Source organism: Bos indicus, chromosome 7, assembly GCF_029378745.1.
Source record: "Bos indicus isolate NIAB-ARS_2022 breed Sahiwal x Tharparkar chromosome 7, NIAB-ARS_B.indTharparkar_mat_pri_1.0, whole genome shotgun sequence".
Classification (NCBI taxonomy): Eukaryota; Metazoa; Chordata; class Mammalia; order Artiodactyla; family Bovidae; genus Bos; species Bos indicus.
In genome coordinates this window covers 107,927,756-107,941,123 of record NC_091766.1, presented here as the reverse complement: position 1 = coordinate 107,941,123, position 13,368 = coordinate 107,927,756, and the positions used below count along the sequence as shown (strand labels likewise).

Genomic DNA, 13,368 nt, shown 5'->3' with positions numbered 1-13,368 from the left:
GCTATTAAATATTAGACATTTGACATTCTCTCAAGACTGAGTGAAGTCTGAGACTTCAAGGCAAAAAAACGGACAGTTTTTGCTGCCAGGGACAACATTCCAGTTTTCCAATGCAAATTAAAATTTTGGAAAACACATACTTGCTGTCAAGAGATTGACACTTCCTATTATTTTTCCAGTGAGATTAGGGATGGCATTAATGAATGTGATCTTTTGATAGTGCATAATGAATTATGTCACTGTTTGGTCACTTGATATTTTCCAAATGAGAAATGACAAAGCATGATGCTACAAAAATCACGCATTCATCTTACAAGATCAACCAACTGAATTAATGTGACAGAGTATGAAAAGTTCAGTGTGGTTTCACATCCCACACGGCAATGAACCTTCAAGAAAATTTAGCTAAGTCTACTGTGGTAGGCAGAATGTGAAGATGGCATCCCAGTCATGTCCCACCCTAATTCCTGGAACATGTTTAGATGTGTGAACATGGTTAGAGGCCATTCCCATGATTATATTTTGTCATGCAGCACAGCTGCCCTAAAGGCAGGCAGCTTGGCCAGGTGAGCCTGTTCTAATCACAGAACCTTTCAAAACAGCAGAGTATTCTCTCAGCTTTTTTGAAAAACAAAACAGAATGAAACAAAAAACATAAGAGCAAGTTAGAGAAATTCAGAGCATCTGAAAGATGTGACACACCAGGTCTGAAGATCAAAGAGTGTGGAAACCTGTGAAGAGCTGGGAGATGCCCTTGGCTCACATCAAGAAAAGAAAGAGAACCTCGGGCCACTTCTCACCTGCAAGAGATGAGATTCTGCCACCACCCAGGAGGAGTTTGGTAGTGATTCTTCCCCAGTGCCTCCAGACAAGAACTCAGATATACTGATTTTTGGCTTTGTGAGACCCTGAGCAGAGAACTCAGTCAAGCCTGCCTGGACTTCTACCCTACACAACTGCGAGGTGATAAACGGATGTTATGGAAAGCTGCTAAGTTATGATCATTTGTTGTGCATAAGCAGAAAGCGAATACACTTTCCATAAATCAAAATGCACATAAACTCAGACCCATGTTGAACATTGTTTAAAAAAGAAAAAAAAAGGAATAAAATTGGAAACAACCGAAGTGTCCATAAATAGAAGGCCAAATTAAATTATATAAAACCAAATAATGGAACATTCTGCAGCCAGTATAAAGAAAAGGTAGAACTATATGGATGAATAGGAAACAAGGAAACCATGTTATATTTAGAGAAAAAAGAAGGTTTTATGATTTTACATAATTAAAAGATTTGCATAAAATCATGGTATTCTATATTAAATATTTTCTTGGGAGGGGGGAACCACAAAAAACTAAATAGTTCACTTTGGATTAAGATTAGATTGTTGAGTAGGAGGTTTTTATTTTTAATTTTCCGCCTTCATTACAGTTTGAATTTTCTAATGAAATTTATTATTCTTAATCATTAAAAAAATATCAATAAAGGTTACTATTTAATGTCTAGATAAACACTTCCCTGGCTCTCTTTCAAAGCTATCTTTTGTTTTATTCAATTTGGACCTCCATCAGGAATTTGTTATCATGCTCCTTTAGTCAGTTACAGTAACACCAAATTACTTTTCCTCATCAAGTCTGCCCCACCTCTCAAATCTAACTTTTTCAGTGACATCCCTTATTATCTGGGGGCATCATCTGGATTATGTAAATGTTTTATGTATTCATAATACCTAAACATACTATTTTAGGTAAAATCAGAGGCTATTCAACTGTTTTTAAAATTTTAGACTATAGTCTATTTTTCATAACTGTATGAAAGCTACTTTGAGATTTAATCACAAGTAGTATAAATCATGCAAATATATATTGCCATCTTGAGAATGAAAATGATTATAATCTAGGAATTTTGCAGTTACATGGTGATAAAGAAATATTCCAATAGCAATCAAACCAGCATGGTAAAATTGGACCAACTGTCCTTAAATTATGAAAGGATTATGTGAAAAGTTTTCAGTGGGCAATCAGCAATACCAGGTTTATGTGATATATATTCAAAGTTAGAAATATTTTTCATATTCCTTTAAGTTTCTTCTTTTAAAATGAGTAAACAGTTAAGGTAACAAAGCAAATGCTTATCAGTTATTAAATATTGTACTTGTAAATCCTATAAAGATCATATTTTGCCTCTGATTACATTTTCTGCAACAGAAAGACGCATCAATATAATAAAAATAAAGATATACGCTATCAGTTTGATGTTATCCTTGTTTGTTGGCAAAAGTAGTTAACCAAAATATCTGGCAGTTTTAAAAGTCACCAGAAAAAAATACAAGGATAAATTCCAAGAGAGATTACCTTTTTTTTTGTCCACATATTAAAGAAGTTCGAAGCATCTGTGACCCAAAGCATTATGGTCTTATTATGTACAACTAACAAGAGGAGGTGTGGTAATGTACTTGTAAAAGGACATGAATGAACTAAATTCTTAGTACTACCATTACTATAAAGTCCAACTAGGCAGACAACTTTTCTAAATAGTTTTTCTCACAGAAACATTATATATAACTAAATTCCATGTGTAACTGCAATGTAATAATATATTTCCTTTTAAAAAGGTTGGTTGACATTTTCTAGAAAACAGCAAGTATTAGAGACTATAAAAACAATGAGTACATGTACAAGCTCTTCATCATGAGGAAAATGTTAAAGAAGTCACTGGAAACTTCACAAGGAGAAATCAAAGAGACAATATATAAAAGCAATAGAAAGACATTAAAATGCCATCGAGGAAACTGCTAAAACGGTATTACCTGGAACCAGTTCCATAATGATGTAGATAGGCTGTCTCTGTGTGCAGACTCCTATAAGTTTGACAATATTGGGGTGATCATACTGCTTGAGAATTCTGGATGAGAGAAATATAAGAATAGTCACCATTTAAGTAGTAAGCATTGATTTATGATCATGTGTAGTGTGCACAAGTAGAATACACAATTTTTAAAACGTAAGTACGAACACAAATTATGATAAATGGGATGCATGTAAGTTTTGATAAATCTTGGAAAAATAAATGAGTCAGCTTTTAATTAAATATTCATATAAAAATTAGTATCCACTCTGAATAACTAACAACCATGCTAAATCTGAATAACTTACTCAGTCCAAAATATGTGGAACTCTTTTCAAAGCATCTGCTTTTCGATGCCCTCGCAAAAGCTGAAGAGTATTAGTGGACCAAAAACTGTAAGCTGTTAGGGCAGCATCTTTTTGTTTAGTTTTGTTTTATGTACACAATTCATTTAAAATTTAAGAACAATTCATATTGGTAAATGCTATAGAGTAATCACTTCATATTTAGATTTCATAATACCTACTTGACAATCATGGTCAATTTCAAATAGTATAAACTCAAAAGTTTTGAGAAGCCTGGCAGAAAGTTTAAACAATAAGTAATATTAGATTTAAGTCAAAGCAAGGAAGTTTTGGTTTGGATAAAGGCAGAATTTCAGAGGGCTATAAAAGTAGCAAAGACTCATCTACAGGACTCCAAGCATGAGTTAAAAATAGATTAGATGCCCTCACAGGTCTGTTTGCCCTGATGATTCCTGTTATCAAATGATATTCCATATTATCCTGTTGACACAGTTATAAACTCACTCATATTTGAAAAAACACAGGTTCCTTCCTAGGAGAATGAAAAAAATAACTTCATTTGGAGAAAGATGAAATAGTTTATATATGTGCTGTACATGTACAACTAAAGCAGAGATAGCTCTAAGAAAAATGTCATAAATTGAAAATGTTCAATGTTTATTAACAAATGAAGACAGACTAGGAAGAATTCTAGAGATAAAAAAAATACTGTTAATAACAGAGTTTGCAGTTTCTATGATTAATTAGAAAGGGAGTTCTAGAATGATTGACTTTAATCCAAAATGTCATTTCTTAGGTTGAAAACTACTTAATAAAGAAATTCTACAAAACAGCCAGGATGAACCCAAATAACATTAAATATTTAAATATATAGATCTATCTTCTAATTAAAAGATACTTGAGAGCTTGCAAGGATATAACTGTAATTTTTAACAGAAAATTTCATAGTTTCACATTAGAAGAATAAATTAAACTCTATTTTTCAATAAACATTCACAAATTAGAAAGCAAGATACTTTAAGATATCTATGAATAACTAAAATGATGAGCCCATGAATTTCAGTTCCAATAGGATGCTTTTAAATTCATTATAGAGTATTTTTTCTGATTTGCTGGTGATATATATGAAAAATGCTTGCAATTTTATTCCATAGATATTTAATAAATGTACCCAACTAGCTTAATACATTGCTATAAATATCTATTGTTTACATGGAGAAATGACATCAAGATGCTCCACTCCACAGGATTTAGTTCTCTCATTGCATGTCCTCTGTTATTCCAGGGCACTTTACGGAGCTTTGTTTTCATATACAATGCCGTGAAGGAGGTAACACGCCCCCCACCCCGCTGCCCACACACACACACACATTTTAGGAAAGCTTTGCTTTTATATACAATGCCATGTAGCAGGTAACAGGCCCTCACACACACCTCTTTTCCTTCTTCCCTTTACACCAATCTATGATCTCTACACCCTTCTTCTCTCCCTCCCAACCATCCAACCATCATCTGTACAGCTCCCATTCATATGTCCATTCTCTATCCAAAGCCCCTTTCCATTTGTTTTGTGTTTTGTTGTATATACTAGATTTTACCACTAACTACGTGCAATATAGAGCTGGGGAGTTGCAACATTAAATTTTAGCTAAAACATATAAGGGAAGACAATCATTCTAGGAGATCAATTAGAAAACAAACAATGCAAATTTTGGAACAATGTCAGACCCTGAGCCGAAGAGGAACTCTGAGATTCTCAGAAAAGAACAGTGACAGCTGGGAACAAACAATCAAGCCATAACATCTAAGGAGAGTAAAGAAAATGTCATTAAATTCTCAAGGTATATTTACAGTAAGTATTTTATTTGGAGAATACAGACTATTTTTATTATAAGGTCAATCACAACACTACATATATACATACGTGTATATGCATGTGATAGAAGCAAGAAATACTACAATGTTTTTTTTAATGACTTGAAGAATATTCACTGTTCTTAGCATCTGGCTCTTTTGACTGTAACTGCTAATTGACCTAGAGTCTCATTTCAAAAGAGAATCTTTCTGTTTTCAGACTGCCTACTTTTGAAGTGTCTACTTTTGAAGACTCTGAAAGTACCTATTTCTAATTCATCAAATCATAATTTAAGATATCTTCAAACTTACATTTTAATGAATCACTTTTAAGTAGTACATATTAACATTATTTTAAAGAACTCACTTGGCTTCTTGTAAGAATTTTATTTTCAGTTCCTGAGGAAGATCTTCTTTACACGTTTTAACAGCAACAGCAGTTTTATCCTTTAATACGCCCTTAAATACTTCACCAAAATTTCCCTGAAAATACAAACATATTTATCATTTGGTATGTAAGACAGTCACATAAGTCTTTGCAAAATTCCAGGCAAGCATGTAATGATGAGTTTTGAGTTAGAGTACTCTGTTGGCTTTATTCAATTTCAAGTATAGATAAAGACTTGGCATGCTGCTCTTTCCAATTCTCCAACTTTAAATATACTATTCAACACTCCAGCCATTCGGGAGACTGAGGCTTGAGGGGAATGGGAAAGGAAATGGGAAAAAACTGTAGTAGTGTAAAAGGAAAGACTAACACTGTCAGAAGTACCTAAATTTCACTCCGCCTAGTCTTTACCTTCAAGCTCTACATTTTGGTATCAGTGTATTAAAAAAGTCCCCATTAACACTTACAGGTAAAGCCACGGTGCTGTAAGGTGATTAGGGGCACTGATGCACATGGCCAGGACTGAGTGGAGAAGAGTGCGAGAGGCAGAGCCGTCAGCGGTCTCTGGAAGGCGCCAGGGAAGGGGGGGCTTGCCCAAACGCAAGCACCACGGTGAGTTCATCTCTGCCAGATGTCTGAGCTCCGAGCCTTACTCTATGGCTTGAACATACTCTGATTTAAAATGCCTTATTTCTAGTTTGAAGTTGCTTTTATGATAAGTACGAAAAAAATAAGAGAAGATCTGGAAAGCCAACATGACAGCTGTCTTTAGGTGTTCTAAGTCCTCCGTACGCATGTGCACTCTTAGCTGTAACTGTAATAAGCAACAGCATAAATAGCTTTAACGCTACCACTGTTGAGCAAGAAGTAACTCAACGAGGGGTCTGAAAATCCATGAGTGTGAGTTCTAAGATCAACATAATTCTTAACAGTCCACGGTATATAAATTTTAACTGTTCTTAATAATTGAAAATTACTAAAATGCTGATTTTAATAAACTCATTATTTATTAGCTAATTGCTCTTTGCTTAAAATAACATTGATTTTACTTATATTAAGCATACTTTGGTATTTAAGTAATGAATAGTATTACTATTAAATCTAATATTCAACTCAAATATTTATTGAAAACGATGACTGATTACATGAAAAGTAAACATCCAATAAATTCAACAGAGTACACATTCATCATTAGCTAGAAACAGAAAAAGTTGAGCTTTATATCCTTCCGTGTTATTCAAGGGTTTTTTCCTTCCCACAATCATCACATCATTTATTATATCAGAAATAGACCCAGTAAAGGTGTTAGTATACATGATTACTGCTAGACCGTTATTTACCTGAATGATTCTGAAGCACTTAAAATTCATTAACATTTAACTCATTGGAAGACACTTGCTGACTAAATTAGCAGGACCATTGTTCTCTCTGCAAGCGTTCAGATCCCCCTCTAGAAATTGCTGTCTTCCTCTTCACATCTCAGACAGCTGCTCTCATTTTTCTCACCTCAGCTGATCTCACCATCAGTTCTTCAGGCCTTCAACCCACACACCACAGCATTGCCAGATTAACTGCTGCAAGAAACACTCCTGCCTTCTTCAACATCTAGCCTTCCACAGCCATTACTCTCTCAGCCTCTGTCTAGCTCCCTCTTGCTACATGTATCCTAAATTCAGACAGGGATTTCAAAATATGTGCTCTGCCTTCTACATACTTCCCCTCTACTTCCAATCAAAGAACAAGCTGACTACTCCGGAAGTGCATTTCTGCCCCTCCTGTATGAAGAGATTCCTGATCTTCCCCAGATTATTTCTGTCCTTCCTGAACACTTGTCATCCCATTGGCCCCTTGGTTCATTTTTACTGGTCTCTGCCCTATACGGACCTATAGGTCCTGGCTCATAGGAAGCATTTTAAAACTTTAAACATTTATTTAACAGTCTTCACTCAGAAGACGTCAACTCTATTAACAGTGATCAAGGGAGGAATCTGAAACACGGAGAAAAAGACTCTGCTTCACAGACCACCTCTTCTTCATCCAAACAGGTCAGGAAAAAGGATAGGCCACCCACTGCTCCCTACCACCTAGCAGGCACAGCTTCATCTCCACTGCTGGCTCCACGTCCATGAGGCTAAGCTTAATGGTGTCTCTTGTCTTGTTTATGTCTGTCCCCACAGAAGGTCCTGGCGGTCCATCCCCACTCTTGGTTCTGATCAGGCAGGGCGGACTCCTGCTGTCTCCAACTATTTCTCTTCTATCCCCAGCCTCCACTGTGTCTTTGGGAACTTCTGGTCTATCATTAAAATTTTATCTTGATCTATTCTTTGGTCATGCTCTTCACCTACTTGCTCTAATAGAAACCTCACTCTCACTTGAGAACACTCAAATGGTGGGTGAGTTTCTTTTGGCTTCTAAAATTGTGATTTCCTTTCAGTCCCCTATACACATACACCAGGCCTTCTTCCAGTGCCCTGGAGACAGAATAAAGGATTCCACTAGCTGTCTGTCACTGCTTTTAAAATGTTCTCTCTACTGCCTTCCTAAAAACCCCTAGCTTTGAAACTTTATCATTTGATTACATACCCAATACCCTGGCTAGCAGCTACTGCATTTGAAAATATTTTCCCTCATTTGTTGACTATTTGAGCTCCTGAATCACTGCACCAGGTGTTACTCCTGTCTTATACTTGGAAATTTCAAGAGACAATTAAGGATCCTTCCAACACTTCAAACTGTTTTGTGATCATCTCTCCTCCAATGATCTGCATTCCAAGTTATTTTCTAGGTTCAGATCTTAAACTCTGCCATCACCAATAATGCCACTCCTCGATAACATCTATTTCATTTATCTCATCTTCTGGCTGGCTTTCATTTTTCTAGCTTACTTCCTCTAGTACCCAGACTGAAAATTCCTTGACCCTATAAGTTCAGTTCAGTTTAGTCACTCAGTCGTGTCCGACTCTTTGTGACCCCATGAACCACAGCATGCCAGGCCTTTCTGTCCATCACCAACTCCTGGAGTTTATTCAAACTCATGTCCCTTGAGTCGATGATGCCATCCAAACATCTCATCCTCTGTCGTCCCCTTCTCCTCCCACCCTCAATCTTTCCCAGCATCAGGGTCTTTTCAAATGAGTCAGCTCTTCGCATCAGGTGGCCAAAGTATTGGAGTTTGAGCTTTAACATCAGTCCTTCCAGTGAATATTCAGGACTGATTTCCTTTAGGATGGACTGGTTGGATCTCCTTGATGTCCAAGAGACTCTCAAGAGTCTTCTCCAACACCACAGTTCAAAAGCATCAATTCTTCGGTGCCCAGCTTTCTTCAGAGTCCAACTCTCACATCCATACACGACCACTGGAAAAACCATAGCCTTGCCTAGACAGACCTTTGTTGACAAAGTAATGTCTTTGCTTTTTAATATACTGTCTAGGTTGGTCATAACTTTCCTTCCAAGGAGTTCAGTTCAGTTCAGTCGCTCAGTCGTGTCCGACTCTTTGCGACCCCGTGAATTGCAGCACGGGGCTGTGATTCATCATCACCAGGCCTCCCTGTCCATCACCAACTCCCGGAGTTCACTCAGATTCACACCCATCGAGTCAGTGATGCCATCCAGCCATCTCATCCTCTGTCGTCCCCTTCTCCTCCTGCCCCCAATCCCTCCCAGCATCAGAGTCTTTTCCAATGAGTCAACTCTTCGCATGAGGTGGCCAAAGTACTGGAGTTTCAGCTTTAGCATCATTCTTTCCAAAGAAATCCCAGGACTGATCTCCTTTAGAACGGGTAAGTGTCTTTTAATTTCATGGCTGCAGTCACCATCTGCAGTGATTCTGGAGCCCAGAAAAATAAAGTCAGCCACTGTTTCCACTGTTTCCCCATCTATTTCCCATGAAGTGATGGGACCAGATGCCATGATGTTAGTTTTCTGAATGTTGAGCTTTAAGCCAACTTTTTTACTCTCCTCTTTCACTTTCATCAAGAGGCTCTTTAGTTCTTCTTCACTTTCTGCCAGAAGGGTGGTGTCATCTGTGTATCTGAGGTTATTGATATTTCTCCCAGCAATCTTGATTCCAGCTTGTGCTTCCTCCAGCCCAGTGCTTCTCATGATATGAACCTCCAAATCTTTAGATCCTATTACTTTTTATTGTCCATTACACCCTTAACAGCCTTGGTTTCTTCCTTATTCAGCTTAAACTCCATGGCTCGTAATTACTGTCTACCGAACACGCCCAGCTTCTTTATTCCTCTTAATTTACAGAACCCCCTTGTCAAATCCACAACCCAGACCAAATGCAGCATGGCCTTCTGGGATGATACAGTTCAGTGTGGATAGAGAAAGTCCACACCAGTGTTGACTAGTTTCACTTTATGAACACACACCTCTAGGGGGTCCTTAATACTGTTCAGTAATTATTATACAATTCCCTAGAACATGAACACTCTCATTCTAATTAACTTTTCCTCACCCTTCAGCTCCCTTCTTAAAGATCCCGTACCTCCCCTACAACCTCATTCTCAGCTAATAATCTTGCTTCCTGATTTACTGAGAAAACTGAAGCAATTTCTGACTCTCAGGTCCACACTGACCCTCCTACCAATCTTCCTTGCTGTTACAAGATCAACTGTGCTTCTATTAAAGTCAATCCTCCATTGTAAACTAAATTCCATTCCCTCTTGTCTACTCAATGATATTATTTCGGCAATTCTCATCTCCTTTAAAAATCATGAGTTTTCACGACATCATTCCCAGCTTCAAACCAGCATGCTGTTTTTCTCGGGTTAACCAACAGCACACAAATCATTTCTTCTGAAACCGCCACCGTCTGTGCTTCCTTTCACAGCAAAGCTTCAGAGTTGCATCCTTGCCATGCCTATTTCCTCTCCTCCCATTCTCCCTAACATATATTCCAGCTTGGTTTTCACATAAAACATGCTAAAGAAAGTGCTCAGTCAAGTCACCAGGAGTCTCTCCATTGCTAAATTCAGTGATTCTCCGTCATCGTCTCATTTGACCTCTCATCAGTGGATGCCACCACCGATCACTCCTCCTTCAAATACTTTTTTCTCTTGGCATCTAAGGCATCCTGTCTCCCAGTTTCCTGCCTTTCTGGAGATTTCTCTTTCTCAGCCTCAATCTTCTTGCTTCTCTTCTCTGCAGCCTCTTGATTTTGAAGTGATCAGAGCTCAAGCTCTCTCTCCTCTTACCTAGACTCACTCTATTGTTGAACTCATCGAAGGAAACCATCAAGTAAGTGACAACTACCGAATCTGTAATTTGATCCACGCCTCTTTTCTAAACTTCAGACTTAATACCCAACTGTTTTCTCAGCATCTCCACTGGGAAGTCTAGCAGACAAACCTTAATATTTACATGCAAAACCCCTAATCTCAGTCCCCAAAACCTGGTATACCTAAGCCGACCTCCTCCATGTCTCACGCCCCAGTTGGGTCAACCGTAACAACAAATGCAGAACCCACCACATTCCCCCATCTCCACTGCCACTTCTGTGATCTGACCAGCAACCATCATCATTAGTTAGGTAAAGACAAGAGCTTCCGAACCTTCCCAGCCTATTCTCAACACGGGAGCCCGAGTGAACTCTGTAGAGGGTATGATCATCTCACTCCTTCAGGCAAAGTCATCCCCCAGCTTACCCTTTCACACATATTCAAAGCCAAAGTAACTACATTGACCAGCATGGCTTGACATGATCTGTACCACCTCAGCCACTTGTAGTCTGAGTCTGTTCCTTCTTGCCTACTCAACTACAACAAACTGCCTCTCCAGCTCATCAAATGTAATTTGCATTGATACTCCCTCTGCCTAAAATCCTTTTCCTCATTTGACCACGTGGCTAAATCCCTTCTTGCCAGGTTTTTATTGGAAAGTAACAATTTTGATAAGGCTTACCTGGATTCCCCTATTAAAAATCGCAACTCCAACCAACAGCACTCTAAATTCCTCATGTTTTCACAGGATTAGCACCTTTAACATTATGAAGTTTACCTATTTATTGTTTATTGTTTGTCTGTCTTTCCCTGCTAGATAGAATACGAGCTTTACAAGGGCGAGGACATTTGTCTACTTTGGTCATGGATGTATTCCGAGTTCCTTGGGGAGTGCCTGGCATACAGTAGGCATTCAATAAATATTTGAGGAATTAATATTTTTGATTACCAGCTATCAAGCACAGTATGAAGAAATACGGTGCTCAGTAAAAGTTACAGTTACCACATCAACTTTATGTTACTACTAAATCCCAAAGTATGTAAGTATAGGTTAATCCTCTTTTTTTCTCATGCATTTTCAGGCAGTATATGATAAACACTCAGAACAGGTAATGAAAATATTAACTGACAATTTTCAACTCAGAAATAGTTGCTGAAACTAAGCTATGTGCTTAGTCACTCAGTCGTGTCCAACTCTTTGCAACCCCACAAAATGCAGCCCACCAGGCTCCTCTGTCCATGGGGATTCTCCAGGCAATACTGAGGTGGGTTGCCCTATCCTCCTTCAGAGGATCTTCCCAAACCAGGAATTGAACCCAGGTCTCCAGCATTGCTGGCAGATTCTTTGCCGTCTGAGCTACCAGGAAGCCTGAAATTAAGCCATACATGTCTCTAAAGTTGAAGTGTTTGTTTTATTAAAATGATTAAATTTATTAAAACGGGTATATGCTACTACCTTGTCATTGAAAATAATTATTCTTTCAAATAACCTTACCAAGTAAGGACCTAATGGATAAAATTCCTAATATGTGAAGTATCGTGTATCACATATTAAACTAAACATAAAAATAACTGAAATATCTCTCTTTAACTGAAAACTTTTTTTTCCTTAGTACTGAAAAATCTGCCCTTCTCAACACACTTTTTCAGTAACTGGTTTAATCTTATAACTTTATATTTAATTGTATTTTCATAGAAATTACTTTATTTCTTTGTAATAATTTTTAGCCCAATAACTGATACCAAGTTACTTAAAGTAATAAAAAACTATAATATTTCCTTAAGAATTATGGTTACAATAGAGGAAATAAACATAATAGCTACTGTAGCTTGAAATTCTTTAGAATTTACTTACTAAATAAGTATTAGCAATCAATAGAAACTGTTTTCTAATAGCAATTTAATGCTTCTATTTGGAAAAATATTTTTAAAATAATAAGGATTCTGCAAAATAGATTGTTTTCAACAGGGATTCACTTTCTTAACACATAGCGAGGCTAAAAAATAGGGGAAATCTGTCAATTCATCAAGTTTACATTTGAATCAAGATAAGTAATGGATAATCATTTATTTCTTTACTTGAAATGCTGAGCCTTAAATTCTAGTACTGATCACTCAGAAGTATACGAGTAACAGTTTTCCCTACCTGGATTTTACACTATTTTTTCCCTTGTATTATGAACCCCAACTCAATTCAAACTTCACTAATTAAGCCATCGATAAAGACGTTAATGCTTATCTATTGGAACTCAATTATAAATCAACATGTCCAAATAACCCATTTGATTATAGATATAATATACTTTCATATTGCCTATGGGTTGGAAATTTCCAACCAGTTTGAAGGAAAGTGACTTTACCATATATAGCTACTTCCTGTGGCCAGGAGCAGAGCCAGCTACAGAATGGGTGCATTGAGACATGTGTCCTGCCCACATCGCTTTCAGATTGAAATAACACGGCCCATGTTGCCACAGACTGTGATTCTATGCACGTCCTGAGATCCCTGAGAGCAGGCCTGCATGTTTTCTGACCATGTGAACCAGACACACATGGACTAAGCCCACTGGTGTACACATTCTTATTACCTCACAGCTCCTCTCCAAATCTCAGCTCACTAGTTTGGTTTTACTACAATGTAATAAAAATTATTGTGGCTTTTAATCCTTTCAGAGGAAAATTTACATTATTTTTTTAAAAGTCAAGGTAATCCTTAAACTTTTAAAAGATTTTCACATTTCTTTTAC

At 37.4% G+C, this 13,368-nt stretch overlaps 1 protein-coding gene across 5 annotated transcripts in view; it reads right to left on the bottom strand.

The window, feature by feature from the left end:
* FER (FER tyrosine kinase) overlaps nt 1–13,368 on the bottom strand; it is a 456,972-nt gene that overhangs the window by 133,139 nt on the left and 310,465 nt on the right. For all 5 annotated transcript variants that reach the window (XM_070794110.1, XM_070794112.1, XM_070794113.1 and 2 more), the window contains 2 exons: nt 5,373–5,488; nt 2,809–2,903 (listed from right to left, as the gene is read on the bottom strand). In XM_070794110.1, the coding sequence (XP_070650211.1) occupies nt 2,809–2,903; nt 5,373–5,488 (211 nt within the window). The remainder of the gene's footprint in view (nt 1–2,808; nt 2,904–5,372; nt 5,489–13,368) is intronic.